This window comes from Odontesthes bonariensis, chromosome 2 (assembly GCF_027942865.1).
Source record: "Odontesthes bonariensis isolate fOdoBon6 chromosome 2, fOdoBon6.hap1, whole genome shotgun sequence".
Taxonomy (NCBI): domain Eukaryota; kingdom Metazoa; phylum Chordata; class Actinopteri; order Atheriniformes; family Atherinopsidae; genus Odontesthes; species Odontesthes bonariensis.
This window is the reverse complement of record NC_134507.1, coordinates 4,220,311-4,236,922: the sequence shown is the minus strand read 5'-3', so window position 1 is coordinate 4,236,922 and position 16,612 is coordinate 4,220,311. Positions and strand designations below refer to the sequence as shown.

Below are 16,612 nucleotides of genomic sequence, written 5' to 3'. Positions count from 1 at the left end.
TAATTTCCCAATTGTGGCTGCTACATGCATGCTAACATCAGAAGATCAACTAGGCACAATAACACACTGTCACAGAAGATGCCACTTTTGTTAGAGCATCCACAAAAAGACAAACAGGTAAGTCTCCAAGTGTGGGTTCAGTATGCTTCAAAATAAACAAAGTGCTCCCGTTTCCTCATCCAGTTTTTTATTTTTATTATTTAAATAAAGAGATTTTACCATTCTCTATTCCAGCAATGCAGCCATGACCTTAGAGTCACCTTGTGTGACACAGAAACACTTTTACAATCCTGTGGCCCAAGTGCTTTAAGTTATCTCAGCTTTATTTCTGAGAATTTTTTTTCTTTGTAAATGTTTTGAGATGACTGATGGGGTCTAAATGCTGAAATACCCATGAGCCTCAATTCGCACTGTTATGGGAATTTGATGTTTAGCCTTTGTGCTGTAACCTAAACATGGTTTTATAGTTGCCGAAGTTATCCAAAGCTGACCCAGAAAGTGGAAGTGGATTAATTTAAACTCCACTTTGCCTTATCAGCTTTCTCAACAGTGTCATCTTAAACTTCTTCCTGCTGTAAGTGCATTCATAAAACCTGGTGATTTATGTCCACCGATGTGTTTTTTTTTTAATTTTTTATGACAGAACCATATGCTGTCTGATATAGCTGTTCACTTTATAATTCAACATGACAAGCGTCCAGGCTGTGCAGGCAATGGCAGTACTCCAGCTCGCTGTACAGTTAATGAGTTAGAATATGCAAAACTGTGATTCCCCAGGCCAAGGACTGACACATTTTTTTTTTTCTGCCATCATGGCCTTCTTAATCCTGCATCACATCTGTCCTTAATCTCATTCAAAAATAAAATTACTATGTAGTTTTGAAAAAGATGCATTGTTCAACCCCAAATCAGAAGTAGTTTAGAGGGTATGAAGAAAGGGAGGGGAAAAAAAGGGTCCTTTTGTTTTTATCTTATTGCAGCCAGTTTGAACCCGAGACTTTTTTCATGGCCGGCAAATTCTTTTAATTCGTCACCATCCATTTCCGCTTTTCCGACCTGCAGCACATTTGAACGAAAGCTTTGATAGTTAAACTTTTACCACATTACAATGTTGCCATTCCTTCTCAACATTTTGAAAAGGGGTTCTGGCATCGATGACATGAAGCTTCAAAGTGTTTCAGGTGTTATTTTAGTCCATTCTTCCTGCAAACGTGTCTTAGATGTTCGATGGAGTGGGGTTGTTTTTGCTTTTCTACGCGTTCTGTGTCGGAGACAGATCCAGACCTGTGGACTGTCAAACAAAAAGAAGAATTTAAATCCAAATTTTGTTGAATGATTTAAAATAACATTCATCCAAAAAAAATCATATTCAATATTTTAAGTTGTATTTATATTCCGTATATAACAAAGTATGCTGGAATAGTGTTCAGCCATTGAAAAGTAAATAGTTAGTTTCAATGTTACGACATTACGACATTTGAGTTTATCTGATTGGTTTTGATGTTTGGAAGGGAAGGATTTTTGGTGAAATATGAACAAGGATGCATTGTCAACTTCAGATTTTAAGTATTTTATTTAAATAAATGCTGAAAAAGGACCTGAAACACCATGTTGGCCTCATGTTGAACATATTTTACATTCATGCAGGCTGCTTGTGTGACCAGAAACACCTACAAACTGATCAAGTCATGATAGTTTTGTAATAGTGAGTAAATACTACTGACAGATTTTTGGGTAAACTAAATAGAGTAGTCTTACATGTCACTGGATCTAAAACGGTTCATTTTGCTGGACTTCTTAAAAAATTGGGGCAAAATTGAGAGTATACCCACTTCTCCAGGGAGAACTACACCACTGGTCAGAACCTCAGGATGGCCGGTCCAGTGCCCGCACCCTCGTCCTCCACAGCCATGCCTACGTAATGTGCTGCTGCTGCAATGTTGAATACTTAGCACAATAGACGTTAAGCACTGTGTGATGGTCCATCCCAGAGACTCTGCCTCTGAAAAAGCTTACCATAAGGCTTTTTTTGTTTTTTTGCACAGGAGAGTTTTAAGTGGCATTTGTGCACTGTATTGCTTGACAAAGGCTTATTGCAATAATCCTTTGCCCAGGTGGTTCTATTAGTTATTAATTAATGATAATCGTTGATTTAGCCCACCTTTACTGAAATGCAAAAATGGATTTACATTAACATATTAATTTAACTTAAATAAGAAGAGATAATTTGAAAACAATCAAAATTTGTTGATGCACGAGCTGAATTTTAAAACAACTTTGTTTGGCAATTATACTATAATGCATTATTTCGGTGGAGCAGTGACATGAATAAAGGAAGGGGATAGGACCCCCGCTGGGTGTGTAAATGGTGGATGAGAAGATATATTTGGGAGGGGGTGGGTGGTGCGAAAGTCAGCCGGGTGAGGAAAAGACAGAAGAAAAAAGAGTTTTAAAGAATGGGGATCGGGATTGTCTTAAGATGTAGCAGTGAAGAAGATCATTGGACCAGAGTCACGATGACAGAACTGAAGGTGGGTTGTGTTTGACAGTGTGGGGAAACGGAAATGACAAAGAAAAGCAGGATGAAAAGCCCAAGCGGTTCATGCATAAGCTTAACTGAGAACAAAAAAATGGAATACTTCTTGAAATACATAAAAATCCAAAACAGATGCAGGAAACATTGCATTTTAATTTATTCATTATTTTTTTATTTTATTTTGCATTTTCCACACTGTCCCAACCTTTTCTGATTCAGAGTTGTACAAATGGGGATTATGATCAGAGGTGTGAGCAGAATGGCATGTGTGGGTGGGCAGTTAGCTCATCTGGGGGGGCAGAAAACAATACCGGAAAAAATCGGTTGAAAACCACGACTACAACTTCAAGCATAATAATAATAATAATTATAACAATAATAATAATAATAATAATAATAATAATAGTAATAATTCAATTCGGTAATGAAAATATGGTCACACTAGCATAAATCATGACCGTCTATTTTGTTTTGTTTTTTTTGTAAAGAAATGTAGAACAGCCAACTCCAGCTTTTTATTACCTTCATTAAGTCTACATTTCAGATCATTATATACAACAAAAACATCCGAAAATGTGAAAATCGCCTTTTTTTTTTCAGCAGCAAGGGGTTAAGGTTACGGAGGGGGGGGGGGGGGGGACACGATAACAAAAAAATAAATAAAGCTATAAACTTTGCAGATATATGCTTTCTTAAAATCACCACCTGCATTTATTCTATCAATACAACACAAACAGAGATAATAAATTGTGGCCTTTTTTCTCGCCAGTTTTCTTTGGATGGACAGGGCATTTCTCAGGGGGGCAGGACTTGTTCCTGGGGGGGCAGTGCCCCCCCCCCCCCCCCCCCATAGCCACGCCCCTGATTATGATGCAGTTCAAGTCTCTTATCACGCCTGCATGTCGGTTTCAAAAGTAATTGGACTCCATTTTCAACTTGAGGAGACGATGTTTGATGCCCTGCATTTGAAGCATACTGAGACCTTTACACATTCTGCGACTGCGTGAACTTTTCTCAACAGCAGTCAATGATTTTACATTTTGCCACAGACACTCAGAAGACTTCGATTTCACTTTCATGTGAGTATCTATCAGAGTAGCGAAGACTTCATAAAGTAGTGTGCATGCTCTTTTTGAGACCAGCTCCATGCTGCATTCATGTGAAAATATGAGCTTTGTGCCGCTGTTGAAAATGGTCCCGACAACATGGTGCTCTATCACACACTGCGTTCTGATGTTCACTGGTGAGGTGACACTTGGTAAGACACGAACAAACTCATATAGGTGTTCATTTACTCAACATAGTAGACTTAGAGATTATGATAGTCGAGACACATTTTCCACCGTTTTCCATCCTCATGATAACCATGACAACATAGTGACACTCCCAACCTAATGCTGGTCATGGTTTAGTTCACTACCTAACATTAAGAGTTTTGGGAAACTTTTAAAGAGAAAACTTTTCTGTTTGTCCATTATTTCTCTTTGTGTTTGTTTCTGTCTTTCTGTCTCCTCTTCCTCTCCTCCTTCTCTTCCTCCATTGGATGGCATGTTGTGCTGTGGTGCATCTAGTGATCTACAGCCTTCTCTGGACAGGGTTAGGAGCGCTAGCGCCAACTGTCTGACTCCAAACAATCATGCCCCCTCACCAGAGACTGAAAGGTACCAGCCTCTGTACCCATCCCCCTCCCTGTAGTCCTCTTGTAGTTTCGTATCCTCAGCTGCTCCTGGTCTTTGTAGTTCACACTTCTCTGAATGGTCCAACACATGCTAAATTATTAAACTTTCCCCTTCTAACTCCACTCACACCATGATTTTTGCACCTTTCTACTTATTCCTGCACATTGCATCAGTCTTTAAAGTTGCATTTTAAGGTGCAGAGATTTTCAGAAAGTTTGTCAGTAAAATTCTGGGCACTTCCGTTTGTCCAGTTTAGGAATTACAGTAATAACAGTTTAGAAACATTGTGCCAGACTGTAATTTGGTGTCTAGAAAGCATTCAGTGACATACAAGCCATTCTGTAAACTGCATAACCCGCCAAATGTTTGTTTACCAAACTTAACTCTAGAGGGATGACTCACACAGTTAGCACATCTTTCTAACTTGCCAATGACTCAGCTTCATTCCTTACTAATTCCATCATAACCTTTCCCAACATCGTCAAAGTGCTGTAGTGGGTGGTGAGATCATTGGTCTGGATTTATTCCAGTCTGTCTTGATATGACATTTTGATTTCCTCATTCGTCTTGTCTTTGCTTGTTGTGAAATGCTAACATTTACCACACTGTTAATGGCCGGGTTAATTTCTCATTTCGTTCATCAAGTCTCACGGAGGTTTAATGTCTCTGTTTTTTGTTCCATCAACAAAGCTACACACAACTGACATTTCTTTTTTCAAAATGCGAAAATGTGTTTTCTTAAAAAGAGAAAACAAACTTTTGTTACTTCCCATTAAAGGTAATGAAAACCAAAAATGAGCTAAAGGGACAATAAATCCTGGACCTCTGTTGGTTTTCCAAGTTAACAAATTAGTAATATTAACTTTATGAAGAAATAGTCTTCCAATGTTGTATTACAGCTTCTTCTTTTGCCCTTCAAAATATACTGTTAGCTATGGCACAAATAGATAGCCTTTTGTTGTACAAGTGACTAATAACAGAGCAGCTCACACACTTTGCAAAATGGGTGACATATTTTGTATGTGTACACATAGAAAATCTTTGTCCTATTCTCTGCCTCGAAGACGTCCCGCAAGTCCCAGGATTCTTATTCAGCATGCTTCCCCTGAAGATGACAGGTACACTTCTGTGAACCCCCCCTGAAACAGCATCCTCCTGGAGCTTGACTTGTGCCTTAAAATCTGCAATTATAACCCAAGCCACAAAAAGTTTTCTTTTGAACCGCAATAAGAGATGAAAAGATTTTGTCACGCAATAAATTTTCTTTTTTTAATTGAATTGAATTTTTTCTTTTTCTTTTTTTTTGGAAACAGTTACATTTTCTAGAAGCTGACATACTGTACATCTCATTGTTCAGTTGGTCTTTTATTAGGTTGAGGCAAATGTCAAGCTCTACATATGATTTGCCCCGATCTCTATGCTGAGTTCTGACATTTCTGTAAATAGCTGAACTGTAAATGTTCAATTTCCATCTGTTCTGATTAAAGTGAAGCAAGTGACTTTATCTTGTATCATAAAAGTTTTGAAGAAATAACAAGATATGTATCTTTGCGATCTAATCACTAAACTCAAATTTGTCTATTAACTATAAAGCCTTTCTTAAGTCCTAGAAATGCAGTGAAACGGCTTGTCTGGTTCTGTCTAAGTAAAGAAAAATGAAAAATTTCTTGTTAAGTTAGTGACTTTTAGAGAAGCCGATAGACAGATTTTGATTGCTCAAACTGTCCAAGGCTAGCTGTTTTCGAGGCTGTGCTAACACTGTTGAGTGGCAGAGAAACTGTTTTAACCTAGATAAACAAACAACAACGCAACTTTATATTCCAAAATGTCAAACTATCGCTTTAAATTTGGTTAAACCTGAAATCATAGTTGTTACAACAATTATACTTTTAAATACAAGAAAAACTCACCTGCTATTCTTGTCACTTTTAAGCTAACTGTACACTGCTGGATGAACTGAGAGCGAATGTGATCAGGAATGTAGAACTTCTCATGCTTAACGTCTCCAGCGTTGTGATTGATCACGTTGTATCAGGGATGGCTTGCGCACGTTTTAGTTGTGCTGTTCGATATGTAGTTTGATGAGTCGTAGCATCATTAGTCTTTGGTTGTGATTGCTGTTGCTGTAGTTTTGTTCTGTTGACTCTCTATCCTTCCTTCACACTTTTTTAGTGTGAGGTGTGTGCTGCTTGCAACTTAAAGTCCTTTGTGACTCTGGTGTGAAATCCTTCCCTGCTGTCTTTGCTTCTTGCAGTCCACTTTTTTGCTCTGGGAATCTGCAGCTTTTGTGTTCTCGCCTTTTTCCTCTGAGTCTTTGCGAAGTGTCACTTTTTCAAAGTTTTGTGCTCAGATATGACAGATTTCATGATTTCCATAATTCATATCATAAGTGTGATTCTGTGTGTGTCCTTGTCATCTTCATGTCCATGAATGGAGAATATGGATGCTACTTCCCTCTCAAGAGTCTTTAATTCACCTCAGTACAAAGAAGAGGTACACACACACTTATGTTCACACACTTATGTGCAAACACACCAACGCGGACACACGTGCTCATAGGCACAGTTATGGATGAAGCACCAGTGTGTGACACTCCTTATTCTTATCACCATCATACCATCAATCACAGCATGCTTCCCTTTTCCAGACCATAAACTTGTAAGACCAGTGACAACCTATGACACAGTCAAGCTCTTCTAAATCTAAGTGATTTATTCTCCATCATACCGTCCTCCATCCGCCCATTCATCTTTTTATTCTGTTTTGTACTGTTCCCTTTGCTCATCCACCATTCTCCAGGCAGCCTCGGAACCTGGAGCCACCTGAATGTCAGACTGTTGGCAGGAAGCTGTCTGACAGTGGCAGGTAAGACATGTACTGTGGGCTCAGCACATGTCAACCATCCTCATTGACAGGCAGAGCTTTGCAAGTTCAATCGACAGTTTTAACAAAGTCATTAGGAGGGTCTTTAGTAGGGTTGCGTTGTTTTTTTTGTTTGTTTTTGAGAGTGGTTACACTGGTTAATTCAAGTGTTCTATTAGTGCAACAGACTTTTACAAAATAAAAGCCTGTGAGCAACAGACTTTTACAAAATAAAAGCCTGTGAGCAACAGACTTTTACGATAATAAAATAAATAATAAAACAGGGGTGGTCCGTGATGTAGTGGGTTGAGCAGGCGCCCCATGTACAGAGGCTATAGTCCTCGCTGCAGCTGTCCCCTGATCAAGTCCTGGATTGGATGGCCCTGTGCTGCGTGTTGGTCCCCCTCTCTCTGCCCCCTGCTTCCTGTCTCTCTGAACTTTCATATCCATTAAAGGCACAAAAGCCCAAAAAAACATGTTTATTAAAAAAAATTTTTTTTTAAATAAATTAATAAAACCTGCGTTAATGCGCCATAAAATATTTAGTTAACGCGATAACAACGAGTTAACTCACCCAGCCCTAACTAGAATACTTAGTTTATCCCCAAAGGGAAATTGTAGTGTTGCTGTAAGAAGAAAAAAAATAGGCGAACTAAATTCACAATTTTTAATGTAGGTCCAAATTAGACAGATACAGTATTTTTGCCCTACATGGACAAAAATTGCATTGATTTGTGTGGAGTTGTGACTGTATCAGTTGACAAATGTCAATGTATTGAACTGTCTTCATAAAAAAAGGCAGTGATGTGGATTTAGTATGTAAGTATGATTTTTCCAAGGGTACCATGTTGCCCTTTTAAGCAAGAAACTTATTCTGTTCAAAACCAACATTATGTGGGAAGCTTATGCATTTTCACTCCCATTTCGTCACATGCTATACTAATAGATGGTCAGAAGCTGGCTGTGTCAGTTTTAAATGCACCAGGTACCCCCAAAAGTGTCACTTTTAAAAAGTGCATGGTTCCCTAAGCTGATAACATAACTGTCGCTGAATGTGCGTCTGTTGTAATATGGAGTACGTTTGTGGTGCATTCAACAATCAAATTAATTTTTTTGCTCATTTTAATCCCTTATCTCACTACTTGTCATGCCTAATCTTATCCAGACAGAAATTGAAATAAGGATCTGTTGGTTAGCAATGTCGCCTCACAGCAAGAATGATCCTGGTTTGTATCTTGGCTAGGAGCCTTTTTTTGTGGAGTTTGGTCCTATGAATGAACTTAAAGAAGGAAGTACAACACAGGTGGAGGGATGTATACTGAGTTCCTTCATACTCTGTATGCAGCTGCTGCTACTTATTCATTAGCAAAGATTATAAAATTGTGTTTTACTGTTGCTGTTTGCTATAGGCTTAGCCGGTGAATCCTTGCTGTGGCAGAGGAATATCTGGCATCACGCAGCTGCAGAGCAGTTCCCTCAGAAAGACAGTAAAGTTGTACCTCATGTATTGAAAACTGATGTAAAGGGGATCCTGACTGAGTGTGTATTACGAGTTGGGAATAAGAATGTGTTGATTAAGCCTCTATTCTCTTTTATACAGTGAAATGGTTAAGCCAGATCTTTTTTGGAGGATTCAATTGCTGACTGGAGTACATTTTCAAAAGTTTACCTTCCATGCATTATTTATGAATGACCCATAAACAATTGCAATGTGCATACAAGCAGTTCAAATCTGTAAACCATGTGGCTACCCTCAGGTTATGTTTAGCCATCATTTATTTTTGAAAACGTTGAATGAGATGTTTACGTTAGCTTGTGCTAAATGTTCATTTGAGCATGTGACAGTGTTGAAATGTTTTGAAATGACCAAAAAAAGATTGACATACAGATTACATTTGTGAAAAGTAGAAATACAGCCCAGGATCTACGTTTAACTTTATATGATAACATAAAGTTTTGATAATGTGTCACATAACATTATTTGCGCTGTTTATTTATTCCTGTTCTGCCTTTTTTTTCCCACAACCCCATTTCTGTTCCTGCATGCTGCTGCTTACACACTGCATTGTGGGGTTTGTATGGCACTCGTGTGATTGTGCACATCTGTGTTGGTGTGTGCATCAGAATGGAGCCCATCACCATCTTAACGGGCTCCAGAGAAAAGAAAACCTCATTACTGCCCCTCGGTAAAGGGATTCCCTTTGAATCACCCCCACCAACCCCCAAGGCCAAATCCACTGACACTGTGACAGATCCTCTTTCATTACTTGTGTACACTGTGGTGGAGAGAAACAAGACAGGGCTGCTTTCACTTCTGCCTACCTGTGTCAGTTTGTGTTTGTGTCTAGGAAATGTCTTTGTCACATAACAGGGTTGGACGATGTTGTTTGTATATTTATTGGTTATGTTTTATGTGGAAGTCGTTTTTTGTGTACTTATAAGTGTCAGATTGATAAATGTAAAATGTTTGTTCTGCAAAATGGTCTATCTTCAACAATTAAGCATACCTCTCGAGAAATTATTGATTAGATCATTCTCAACAGTCGGAGGAGAATTACAGTTGTTGGTCAATAAATGGCAATTTTTAATCAGAGTTTTTAAACTTATAATAAAACAGGTAATACACTATATTACCAAAAGTATTCACTCATCTGCTTTTACACGCATTTGAGCTTAAGTGACATCCCATTCTTAATCCATGGGGTTTAATATGTTGTCAGCCCACCCTTTGCAGCGATAACAGCTTCAGTTCTTCTGGACAAGCTTTCCACAAGGTTTAGGAGTGTGTTTATGGGGAATTTTTTAATTTCTTCTTCCAGAAGCACATTAGTGAGGTCAGACACTGATGTTGGATGAGAAGGCCTGGCTCGCAGTCTCTGCTCTAATTCATCCCAAAGGGGTTGTATCGGGTTGAGGTCAGGACTCTGTGTAGGCCAGTCAGGTTCTTCCACACCAAACTGGCTCATCCATTTCTTCATGGACCTTGCTTTGTGCACTGGTGCGCAGTCATGTTGGAACAGGAAGGGGCCGTCCCCAAACTGTTTCCACAACGTTGGGAGCATGAATTTGTCCAAAATCTCTCGGTATGCTGAAGCATTCAGAGTTCCTTTCACTGGAACTAAGGGACCAAGTCCAGCTCCTGAAAAACAACCCCGCATTATAATCCCCCCTCCACCAAACTTTACACTTAGCACAATGCAGTCAGACAAGTACCGTTCTCCTGGCAACCGCCAAACCCAGACTCCTCCATCAGATTCCCAGATGGAGAAGCGTGATTCGTCACTCCAGAGAACGCATCTCTGCACATTACGCGCCTCAGCATCCGCTGACCCCACTCTGTCATTCTACCTGGCCTACCACTTCGTGGCTGAGTTGCTGTCCTTCCCAATCGCTTCCACTTTGTATTAAAGGGATAGTTTGCCTCTTTTGACATGTATGACAGATGTATGACATCCTATATTAGCAATATCATTTATTAGATTTGACTTACCCCCTGCTGCGTCCTGTGAGCCGAGTTCCAGCCGAGTTTTGGCGTTGACGAAGGTAGTCCGGCTAGTTGGCTGGGGCCACAAAAATGAAGCGTTTTGCTTCTTAAAAAAATGTGCGTTCAAAAAAGTAATTACATTTGTATCACAAAATCGTTCGTCCAGAAAAAGTCAGACCTCACAATCGCTATTTTCTCTCTGTATGGGATGTCATACAGCTTCATGTAAAAAGAGGCAAACTATCCCTTTAATACCACTGGCAGTAGAAGGTGAAATATTCATGACAGGACTTGTTGCACAGTTGGCATCCTATCACGGTACCACGCTGGAATCCACTGAGCTCCTGAGAGCGACCCATTCTCTCACTAATGCTTGTAGAAGCAGTCTGCATGCCTTGGTGCGTGAATTTATACACCTGTGACCATGGAAGTGATGGCACACCTGAATTTAGTTATGTGGATTGGTGAGTGAATACTTTTGCTAATTTAGTGTATGTTTTAATTTGAAAAAGATACATTAATAACTCTGGCATTTGTTTTCTGATCTTTTTTAAACTGATTAGGGTTATATGTTCTGCCAAAAAAAATGGCCAAACTAATTTTTTACAGAGTTTCTGAGTCTTTTGTGAGACTGTATGAGAATGAATGAACGTCCGCAAACATGACGGGATTGTTCTTGGAAGACTTTCGCCCTTCTCTGTGGTTTTTCACTCTCTAAATCTTGATTTGCTGCTCTGTTTGGCAACAGGACCTCGAACAGTCAACCCCTGAACCAGCTTCATCTTGCTCGACTGTAGATTTGATGGTGGCACCAATGCTTTTGCTGTTCTCTGATTTCCCTTAGTTGATGCTTTTCCAGTAGCTACATACAGTCATTTATTTATTTTTGTACAACTTTAACATTGCTCGTCATACTTTAAGTCAACATAATATGAAATTCAAGCAGCGATTAACCGTCTCACTGCTGTGTTTTTGTACATTTGTACATGTAAATTAGGGGAATCACAATATATAAAAGACAAAGAGATAATAGCAATGTATTTATTAAGCAACATCATTATCATGAATGCTTTTATTCATATTTATGGTGTATTGCAAATCAGGTACTGTGACAGCCCTTATGTAATGGATATTGTTAGAACACGATGAACACAAAAAAACTAAAATTTAAATAAAAAAACAATGGATAAGTGGCCCCGCTGTCACCTGGACCACAAACACGAGGACTTGTATTGAATTTCTTCTTCTTATTCCCACTCCTGTCGTCCTTGTTTCTATTCCCTCTTCTACTCTCATGTTGATTCTCTTTTGTCTGTTTCCCCCTCTGTCTGTTTTACTCTTGTCTTTTTATTTTATTTTATTTTATTTTTTTTTATTGTGTGTGTGTGTGTGTTCTTTGTGTTAGGGGGCGCATGCAAGGCGGTGCGTCTCTTTCCTCCTCGGCGGCGTCTTCGTCAGCACGGAGAGTGAGGCAGCTCCCGCAGCTTCCACCTCAGAGTAGCACCGTAGAACAAGGTATGATGAGGAAGATATGTTCTGTATTGTATCATTTCTTATATCCTGAGCATAGTTATCTTTAATTTATTAAACCCAAAAATAAATAATAATAATCACGACAAGGAATCCTTTGTCATTGGCTGCAAAATGGCAATTTTGTCAAAATTCCCTTAAATTGATAGATGTGGATTAGTTTATTATGGTCAAAAGTCAGGTTTGCACTGGGATGCACTAGCTTTTTATCCATCACTAAGTCTGTGTGTTAGGTCTTTAGTTTGAAGCTGCTAGATTACGAGAGATTGCAGTGTCGCAAAGGAAGTCGACCACAGATCCACAAGTGTATACTGATGTCATCCGTCGATCCTTAGTCTTGTTTATGGCTGTACAAATGACCTTCAGAAATAGACTGCTGATGTAGCCAACACACTGTTTTTATTAGCCTGTGCAGTCCATTTCAGTCAGGGCAAATGTTGTAGTTTTACCTCCACTTGTTAGTCTGTTATTAGCAAGAATACTCAAAAGTCATCTAAAACATAAAATGCTCCTTCTCTCAATTCTAAGATTTTTACATGTCTGGATATTATTTATGATATATTAATAATGAATTGTCTGGACCTCACAACCTCAGATGAACAACAACACGTGACATATTATACTGTGTTGTTATTTAATACAATCTAAGCCTAAATCAGATGCAGTGAGTGAAAAACTAAATCCACTTTTACTGCTTTATGAGGGTAAATAGCAGCCAGGTGCTGCTAATCAAATGTATTTCATTAACTGATTATCATTCAGTGTGAGCACTTCTATAGAATCAGAAGCATTCAGGCTTGTGTTAACGCAATGAGTGATGATATCAGCAGTGATTCCGAAAGAAGTAATTGTTGCTGCCCCATCAATCGCGAAAGGGTTATAACGTCCCTTCCAAACAATTTGGACTGCATCTGCATTCTTAAGTGAGAAAGATTTTTTTTTTTTTTTTGTGAAAAACATTCAGCACAGTTGCAAATCTTGCCAGGAGTAGTCATTACTTTCAATCAATTCAGCTTGTCGAGAGGGGTTTTAAGAGAAAGTCTTTTTTTTTTTTTTTTTTAAAAAGAACATGGCAGGGTAGCTCAAGTTTGCAGAGCTACATCCGAACAAAATGGAGAACTATTGGAACAATGTCCTTTGGACAAACAAGGCCAAAGTGAAGATGCTTGGCCATAATGTGCAGCATACCAGCACAAACACTCATAGCAACTGTCAATCATGGTGGTGCAGGGATGATGATTTGGGCTTTTTTTTGGCAGCGAAAGAACCTGGGGCACCTTGCCTTCATTGAGTCGACCTTAAACTCCTTAGTATACCAACGTATTCTAGAGTCAATTGTGAGGCCATCTGTCTGTCAGCTAAAGCTTTGCCAAAATTGGGACATGCAACCAGGTCAGTGATCGCAATCACACCAGAATATCTCAAACAAAATGGCTAAAAAAGGAAAGAGTCAAGTTGTTGCAATCGTCACAGTCCAGACCTCGACATAATTTAAATGCTGCGGTGGGACTTTAGGAAAGCCTACAAACCTCAGTGAACTGAAGCAACATTGTAAAGAAAAGTGGGCCAAAATTTCTCCACAATGATGAAAGAGACTGATAATGTCATCTCAAGTTATTGTTGCTGAAGGCGGTTCTATGAGCAGTTTAATCTTGGGGTGCACTTTGTTATTTTACATACTACTTCTACATTTTAGCTTAGTTTTGGCTAAAGAAATAATAAGACGTTGTGGTTCAACTGAAGTTGTATTTACCTCATTTTTAGACCTGGTGAGACCTGGTTATTACCTGATGCGTAAAACCGTAGAATTTAGGAGGGTAAACTTTCGTTTTCACATGACAATATCAATGTAAATTTTATCTTACACAAATTACAACAGTTGATGCAATTGGTCTTCTGCAGTCCATTACATTGGAGGACAGATTTTTACTGGAACTACTGTATTTTACTGTATATATTATTGATATATACCAGTAAGAATATTAATGTGAACGTTTTTCATCATGGTAAATGATCGTTAAAAAATTGTACATATTTGTTTCATGTATTAGAATGTGCCCTTAAACGTGCATAAAAGTATGGAAACGCTTGGAATTTTATTTTAGTATTTTGTGAGGGCTGGACATGTGAAGGGAAGAAAAAACCCAAAGAATTGGCATTATAATCAGGCAGTGAAAGAATGGGGGCGAGACTGAGCTTGACTTTGTCAAAATTGAAGCAAGAAGTCTGACGTGATCGAATGCACATGCCTGCGCTGCGTTGTTTGTATATATAAGTTTTTCATATTTCTAAGTCTATTCATGAGAAAAAAAAAGTATTGGGAAAACAGTAATTGCTCACTGCGTCAACATTACCGTTTGAATCAAATGATTTGCATTTAACTCATGTGGGGTTAAGGAATAAGGAATAAGTTAAGGGTAAGGAATTTGAACGAGCTGCAGTCTTATAAACTAGTATTGTAGCAGTCATTTAGAAAAAAAGCGTGACATAATAAAAATGTCACATACATAATAACAATTGGCAATGTTCAATATATTTACATAATAAAGATGTAGCTTATTAATATTTATTTAATAATAGTTTACTTACCTGTCAAATACAATATGGAAAATCTTCTCTAAGATCTAGAAAAAAGTTACATATTATAATGAAAACTGTGTAGCTCACCTTTGTGCTTTCGTGTGAAAGTGTATCATAAAAAACTAACTACAAACTAAACTACAAACTAACTACCCCTAAATGATACTAATGATCAGAAAGAAACAGTTCTTTGAAAGGCAATAAGAGATTATGCTAATGTTATATAAATAGTGATGAAGTTCATCAGCAAAACCGAAAAATCTAGTTACACCCCAAACTGATCTTTAACAGCTTGTGGTTTCGAATTACTGAAGAACTTTGTTGGGGATTAAATAGTTTCACTAGTTGTAGACTATGAGAGAAAAATCTTTCAGTTCTAAAAGTTAGATAAGCATTATTACAGAGAAAGTGGTGATGGAGCGTGATAGGCCTCCTCTTTATGTGTAGTGGGGTGGATAAGAATTTCTGCCTTTAGTCTTTTATGTATCGTTCTGTTCAGCTCCATGTGTACTGCCTGAACTTGATAAAGTTTTTTGTATTATGTGCAGCCCTGGTAGCAGAGAAGTGTGTTCGCGAACTCAAGATGAGGGTTCATTCTAACCGGGTGTCAGCTGCCAGTACCTCCAGCCAACAGGATCTGGACCGAGCCCTCAAGAACAAACGAGAGGTACACCACAGCTTTTTTTCTTGCCTTGGTCTTCCATTGTCCTGACAGCTCACTTTATAACAAACTCATCAGGAGAGTGGTGGGGAAAGTAAAAGCACTCTAGCCAGCTACCGTAAGCCAATAATACTGCTAAAGTGGATCGTAGAGAATTACATTGAATGTCTCAGGAGGTAATAATTTATGTTACAGTAATGGTGAAGACCACTCAGTTAAATTAATAGGTTGCAAGTATGTAGTCAATCAGGGATTTACCTGGCACATTGAACACATTCAGTACTCTATACTGGCTGGTATACCGGCCATCTTTGTCAGTTTAAAGGCGACATTGTGACTTTTACACTCACTAACATCCAAGTAATTACATTTGTCTGTGTAAGACAAAAACAGATTGAAATGGTTTAATGTGAGTGTTTCGAACACGATAAAAAAAAAGTGTCAGTGCTTTGATACTGCTTCAAAGATGCAACAAATATCACAGGCAAAAAAAAAATGTGAAAATGAGAAGGCAAGATAAAGTATTGATAGGTGATAAAGGCTTTAAGTAAAGCATCAAGGATCACTCGGACATTAACAATAACTCTAATGTATTGTTTACAAAACCTAGATTGTTATTGTCAACGAGACAGGGAAGGATTGTCTGATTGTGAAAGCTTATGAAGCATAGCGGTAATCCCACAACACCCACAACTTTTGTCTACTGGCGCTTTTCCACTAGCTCGCTTCGGCTCGGCTTGGCGCACTATTGTGTGTTTCCACTAGCACGCCGTACCTGCAACCAGGACGATTTTCCGTATCACCTCAGCCCTGGTTCCAAGCGGGCCGAAGCGTTACTAAAACGTGACGTCAGCCGACTGCCTTCCACTGATTGGGCGATGAGTGTCGTCACTGGAAGCGTCATAACGCGGATAATAAAAGCTAGCGTTAGCAACCGTTAGCTTACCTCCAAACGTCGTCTTTTTGAAGCTCGTAACAAAACTCTCCGGGACTTTTCAATACTGTTTTGTCTGGCGGCCAGGAGTCTTCTCTGGCTCTCTTCTCTTGCCTTCTGTGCGACAAAAAGCCACAGGGTGAGCAGCAACACGCGCAGCCGTGTTACGACGACCCCGCCCACGTCCAGGAGGCACGAAGTGTAATGGAAACACAACCAAACCGAGCCGTGGCGAGCCGTGTAGAGCTAGTGGAAAAGCGCCATAAGATAACTTTAATCTTTTACTTCTGAGGAAGACAATGACATGAAATGGAATTAAATGAAAATACACACAATACTATTGGAA

General features: G+C 38.9%; 1 protein-coding gene across 6 annotated transcripts in view; it reads left to right on the top strand.

The window, feature by feature from the left end:
* Positions 1–16,612, top strand: part of rims1a (regulating synaptic membrane exocytosis 1a) — a 128,881-nt gene that overhangs the window by 96,196 nt on the left and 16,073 nt on the right. For all 6 annotated transcript variants that reach the window (XM_075474569.1, XM_075474576.1, XM_075474563.1 and 3 more), the window contains 4 exons: positions 5,250–5,333; positions 7,015–7,080; positions 11,967–12,076; positions 15,220–15,338. In XM_075474569.1, the coding sequence (XP_075330684.1) occupies positions 5,250–5,333; positions 7,015–7,080; positions 11,967–12,076; positions 15,220–15,338 (379 nt within the window). The remainder of the gene's footprint in view (positions 1–5,249; positions 5,334–7,014; positions 7,081–11,966; positions 12,077–15,219; positions 15,339–16,612) is intronic.